This window comes from Populus alba, chromosome 6 (assembly GCF_005239225.2).
Source record: "Populus alba chromosome 6, ASM523922v2, whole genome shotgun sequence".
NCBI classification, from domain to species: domain Eukaryota; kingdom Viridiplantae; phylum Streptophyta; class Magnoliopsida; order Malpighiales; family Salicaceae; genus Populus; species Populus alba.
The window spans coordinates 12,460,441-12,466,583 of NC_133289.1; the positions used below are offsets into that span (position 1 = coordinate 12,460,441).

At 37.1% G+C, this 6,143-nt stretch overlaps 1 protein-coding gene across 2 annotated transcripts; it reads right to left on the reverse strand.

The window, feature by feature from the left end:
• Window positions 1-265: 265 nt before the first annotated feature.
• Window positions 266-4,554, reverse strand: LOC118048060 (mechanosensitive ion channel protein 10). Of its 2 annotated transcripts, XR_004687421.2 has the most exons (6): window positions 2,517-4,554; window positions 2,287-2,410; window positions 1,608-1,901; window positions 1,327-1,529; window positions 615-1,079; window positions 266-481 (listed from the first exon to the last, which is right to left on the reverse strand). XR_004687421.2 is itself a non-coding variant. In XM_035057583.2 (5 exons), the coding sequence occupies exons 1-5, from the start codon at window positions 3,959-3,961 to the stop codon at window positions 806-808; spliced, it is 2,340 nt and encodes a 779-aa protein (XP_034913474.1). In that variant the 5' UTR covers window positions 3,962-4,554; the 3' UTR covers window positions 522-805. The 2 variants fall into 2 exon arrangements, 1 of the variants encoding a protein (XP_034913474.1); XM_035057583.2 differs by lacking the exon at window positions 266-481 and having other exon boundaries at window positions 522-1,079.
• Window positions 4,555-6,143: the final 1,589 nt, after the last annotated feature.

Sequence of the window (6,143 nt, forward strand, 5' to 3'; positions counted from 1 at the left end):
TGTTTCTCTGATCTTTGCTCCTGCCCTCTCTACTCTCTACTCGACAAGAAGCTTTCTTTTGGTGAAATTACCAATATAATTGGTGAAGATGCTATTGTAATGGTTGCCTTACAAGTTGGTGGGGGAGGGAAGGGGGTAACGAGAGGTGGAAATTTGAGATATCAGGAAGACTAGTCATCTTGATGTGTCCTACGTGGCAGCTTCTCCGTTGGACATTGGTGGATAAGGTTATCGGATTGGACCAATCACCATCAAGTTTGAAATTTGGAGGAGAGTTCTCGTGGTTGGCAATCCCAGCACTGCATATTTGGATATCCCTTCACTTGTAAGAACTGGTTGGGCCTTTCCAATGGGACCAGCGTGTCCAGTGGATTGAAATGCCCAGAGTTTAGGTTTAAAGCCTTTTAAGCCCAGCCCAAGGCATTTTAAATAATCAGGTTGACTATGCATCGGAACCAAGAAGAGCCCAAGGCATTTTAAACTAGACAAAAAGAGGATAATCAGAATGATGGGAAACAAGATGCTGAAATGGAGAAGAAAACAAAAATATGAAAGAGAATAATAAAAATCACAGCCTCGAGCGACAAATAGAAGAGAAGAGGTACAAAAATCACATTTCTCTCCGGTGACGAGAAAACACATGGCAAATGCAATTATTTTTTCAACCCCCAAATATGGCAAAGAAAATCCCAGCTTCAAAGACACCAGCCACCGCCAAGTCGACTGAAATTCAGATTTCAGGCACGAGAAGTGAAGCAGAGAAAGAAAATAAGGTGAAGAAACTTGGGACAAAGAAGAGGGACCATCATCTTGCAAGCGTTGGAGCTACTGAAGCTGTTGTCCCGACATAGCTGAGGTGAACTTGTTGAGGCAGAAGATGGTACTTAATACCAAGATCTTCGAAACATTTCTTCAACTCAAACACCAGATCAGATCTTCTGTTTCCCCTATCTCCACTGTTCTGGAAGTTTATAGTGTGATTAACATAGAGGGCCATTCTCATCTTATTCACATTCTCAATCTCTTTAACTTGAACACTGTGACCAGGCCGCCAGTGCTGTGGCTTGCTCTCCAAGTACCTGATACATCAAAACAAAGCCACTCAATGACAATTGACAGGAGGAACAAGTTAAGAGAATACATGGTCGACCACATCAAAACAGAGAAGAAACAAAATGTAGTAAATCAGGCTAATCCCCTCTGCCGATCTTCACCAGCCCCCCTCCACTTATATGATACGTATATGGAATCTCTGTCTAAATCAATCGTTTGTGTATGAAATGACAATAAGAGGGATAAAAGACATCTGTAAAAGACTTAACGTACGTTTTTATCCTAGCTTTCAGAGCTCCAATAGTCTCTATCGAAGTGGATATATCAACAGCGAATTCCACAGAATCACTCATTTCTGGGCTCCTGTAAAAGTTGCTGATAGGTTTGGTAGCAAGAACTGTATTTGGATAGAATATTTTCTCATTGTCGTATCTTAAAAAGACAGTGGTCAAAATGTTCATCTCTTCAACAACCATCTGCAACGAGCCAGTCAGAGTGTCAGTGTACATGGTTGACCTCCGCATTTTAATGGTGTAAGGATCAGGGACACATACCTGCACTCCATCAATGACACAACGATCACCAACATCAAATGGGTGCATGACGAACACAAATATGATAGCTTCGAACACGGTCTTGGCACTGTTACCAAAAATGAAAACCACGAGTAATAATTGAGATGAAATGAAGACAAGCACTTTGGTTGTTAAATATCCCATCACAAGCAACCACACAGCAACGATCACAACAAGCACAGCAGCAGAAGCCAATTTGTTCAGCTCCTCAATGGCTGTTTTTGTGTCATTCAAGGAGTGTGCCAATGATTTGCGCTCATTATAAACATTCACCTGCAAACAGGAACCATGTTGCATGAGCAAATATTCAAAAAGTTCACTTCAACAAGTCTAGTGTTCTATACCCCAATTCATAATATAGTCCGTTGAGAAACATGACTTAAGACTATGATGATTTGGTAGGCAAACTGACGCCAAATTTCTTTAAAAATTAAGCACCTTCATGCATAAGCTCATAGCAGTTTACGAATAAGATTTAGTTGAAGTTTTTACTAACAGTAAACCAAAGTGCACGCGAAGACAAAACAAGTAGCTGAGGACAAGTGTACTGGCACTGGCACTATCTCTAGTCTTGAAAATATCTAGGCAAGGCAGGAAAGAAAAAAGAGCTTGGTTGCCCATGGACCATTTGTAAGAACAGATTTGATAAAGATCTAACCAGCCAATTTTTTAAAGCTGATCTCTTGATCTTTCGAGTTTCTGTTGCTCCTTCAAAGAGTGGAATTACGTTGTCCACCTCTTCCTTTTTCATGAACCGCAAGAGGTCATCTTCTTCGATGTACCTAGCACATTAAACAGGAAAGAAAGTGAGATCATTGCAGATTAAACTATCTTCAATTTCATTTTAACGAATAAATTGCAGGGATTTTAAAGGGCAGATATCCTCACTTGCAATGAGGCTTTGCCACATTCCTGAAAATCTTATATGCCGCAGCCCTTGCTTCCCACTCACTAGTTATCTCTTCATCCTTCTTCTCACCATCCTCCTCATCACTCTGGTCAAGGTTGTTGGAGAGGGTGGATAAGCCAGAACCACTAATCACATTAATCAATCCCTTCATGGTCCAAGCAGAGATCTTCCCATGTTTCATTTTCTTAAGCTTATCAACATCAATCACCTCTTCTTTTTTCTCTTCATTCCGTTTGTTAGTGTTCGTAAAACTCAACTGGCCCGGCAGCGTCCTAGTGCTCGCAATGCTTTCAGCCATCTCCATCACGGGAGGCCCAGAAAGAGTTATGAGAACATACTGATGAAATATTGATTCCTGAATTCTATCAAAGAATCTGGTAACATGAAAAGAAGAAGCTAGTAACTTAAGTGAAAAGGTTTTCGCCAGCCATATAGCAGCCCCGATGAGACAACCAGCAAGGGCTCTTGTAACGTTATTCAGACTCTTGGTAGTTCGCCTGGATCGTTTAACTCCACTTTCAAACAACAAACCCCAAGCTAGCAGTACCAAGCCTAGCCAAATACAAGCCTGAACACTCTTTTTCAACCCATATACAAAATAAAGCACCTTCTTCTTAAGCAAGAAGTTCCTTTCAATCAAGAAAACCAAAACATTCATAAACCACTCGGTAAATAATCTACCACAGAAAATAACTAATACGAGCACACCCCATTTCCATAACTTCAAACTCCAAATCTTTGAATTCAGCAATCCGTCAACAGTCAAGCTGGCAATTAACAGTCCCATAATGCACACAAATGCAACTAACTCAATCAAGGGTAATACTTTCCATTTCTTACCTGTAATTTTGCCCAAATTAAGAATTGCCGTCTTATAGACCTCCTCATCATCATCATCGTCTAGTCCTGGCGTTCCAATCAAGGGTGTTTTTGGGGTGATTGGAGCTGACCTCAAGTTATCCCTTGGTGTAGTAACACCAAGTGTGCGATTTGGTGAAGCAACATTAAGCGGTGAGCTTGAATTCCCCGACTGGCCGGTCTTCATCTCTTCCTTTAAGATTGCATCATATGGATAGGATGGCTCTACCAGTCTTGATTTTGGCTTCGAAAATTCAGACCTTGCAAGTGATTTTCTTCTTGTTATGGAGTCTGTTGTTGGGATTTTTGGAGGCTTGTGTGGTGTTGGACTCGGAGCTGGGCTTCGCTTTGGTATCTCTGAAGAAGGAGATGTTTGAACTCTCACCGACAGATTCTCGAACTCTGTTAGCTCAAGATTTGATGATGAGTCTTTTGGAGAAGAACCCAACTGGGAATTCTTCGAAAAGGAGTAAGCTTTAGCAGTAGCATCTTGATTCGTGGATGAAATGTGAATCACCAGGTCATTTGTTCCTTTCTTGTCTATCACTCCTTCGCCAGCTTCCATTTTACTGTCTCTCTCTCTCTGATAAAACCCTGATTTCTTCTGACATGAATTTGATCACGAGGAAAGACTATGTTTTCCACTTCCCTGGGGAAATTGGAGAAAAAATCTCCAGGGAAAGTTGTAGATTTTCTGTCAAATTCCCACCAGAAATCAGAAATGGATGGACTCAAGCAGGGTTTAGAAAAAAGACAAGACAATCAACTAGTATGTTTGGTTTACGATAAAAGGAAAGTTGAAGATAAAAGAAGATAACTTGGAATCGCGTGAGCTGCTTTGCTAGTTTCTTATGAAATAGTAAAATGTTTTGGATGCCGAATTTGTTGTTAGAACACACACAAAAACAGCCCTAGCCAAGCTTGATAGTGTGGATATATGTCTGTATGTTCTGAAGAATTGAAGAATGGGAATAGAAAACCTGGGAAAATCAGAGAGCTATAAAGCCATGGCCATGAATAGTTGCAAGTGACCAGTAGGTGACCGATACACGAGACGATTAGGGGAAGGGAGACACCGTCTCACAGAGGGAGGGAGAGACGCACGTTTAACATAGACTCTGTTAATGAAATGGATCGCGGGAAATTTTGCTTTAAAAAAGAATCGCCCGTCTGATCTCAGTCAACAAAACCACAGGCTTACCTCATAAAAACTTTGACATCTCATCTTCTTTTCTATTTTATTTGATTTTAGGCCACTTGTAATGCTGTCTTTTGGAGTGTTCCTACTTTACTTTTTTGTGTCTTTAATCTGAATAAATATTAAATTAAATTTTTTTAGGATTTCTTAATGGTTTTGATGTTATAATATTAAAAATTAAAATAAACGACAAGCACCTAACAAATTTATTTTAATTCATTGATCTGTAAGATGTAATAATGAGGTCGTTTATTTTTCTATATTTGGCCAGCCCAAAACCGGAGGATTGCTCTTTCAAGGCATGAAGTGTTACATTCTCTGTTCTTATAAGTCAATTCAAAGCGTGCAAATTGAATGAGATTTGGTTTCTGTGTTATATAAAAATAAAAAGAATCACAACACCTCCTCCTCCCGTCGGTCGTTTTTCTTGTCGGAGGACCAACAACTTGGTAGCTGTGTGCTCAGCAGTCCAATCGGATGGCTCATGGGAAGATGTAATAATGCCCGTGGGACCATGCAGAATTTCAGCAGATTAGGTGTAACGACAGGTTAAAGGATTATTGTAACAAATATTTTAAGATGCTTGTCCGTTTCCCATAAAAATAAATGTAATATTAAGTTACAAGTTGTCATATATATATATATATATATATATATATATATATATATAAAGGAGATACATGAGATCTGCATACAACGATGAACTAAATAATAGGGAAGTTTAATTAATATTCTCAAAGTTTAATTGATTCGAAGAATTAACGATTGAAACAAGTAGACATTGTCATTTGCTGCCAGAGACTTATAAATGTTCACCTAACATTATGTTATTGTGATTTTTGTTTTTATCTTAACCAATTATTTTCATTTTTATGTGATTTGACAAAGGTGAACATTTGAGAATAAAAACAAATTAAAGGTTATAATTGATTGATTTTCTTATAGAAGGGTATGATTATAGAAAGTATAAAATAATCACACTCACTTATATATTATAATAAATCCTATAATAATATTTGAAAATTTCTTGCAATTGTCTCATAAAAAATAGTTAAAAATTTAAATAATGTTCTTCGTGTCATTTTTTTATAAGATAGTTTCATGCTTTTTTCAAAAACAAAAGGAGCTCGTTTTTTTTCTTGCAATGCTTTTTTAATAAGAAAAGTATATTGATATATTGTTATTTAAAAGTAAAGTTAGTTTATTATACGATCAATATAAATTTAATCAAACATAAAAGTAATATGTGATAAACCATAATATAAAGTCATTTTCTTTTTATTTTTTTATTACTTATATTTAATAATATCTATAAGTTAAAACTCTTGAAAAAGCTCCAAAGAAAATAAAAATTGATAAAATATTGAATTTTCATATATTAATACTTAATAATATAAAATTATATTATCTTCTCCTACCCAAACAACTATTATTTTGCAATATTTGCGAAGTAATTTTGTCTAAAGAAGTCTTTTGGTCATATAAAGTCTATACATAACACAAATATATAAGTTGTATGATATTATGATTTTATTAAGCATTTTTAGAG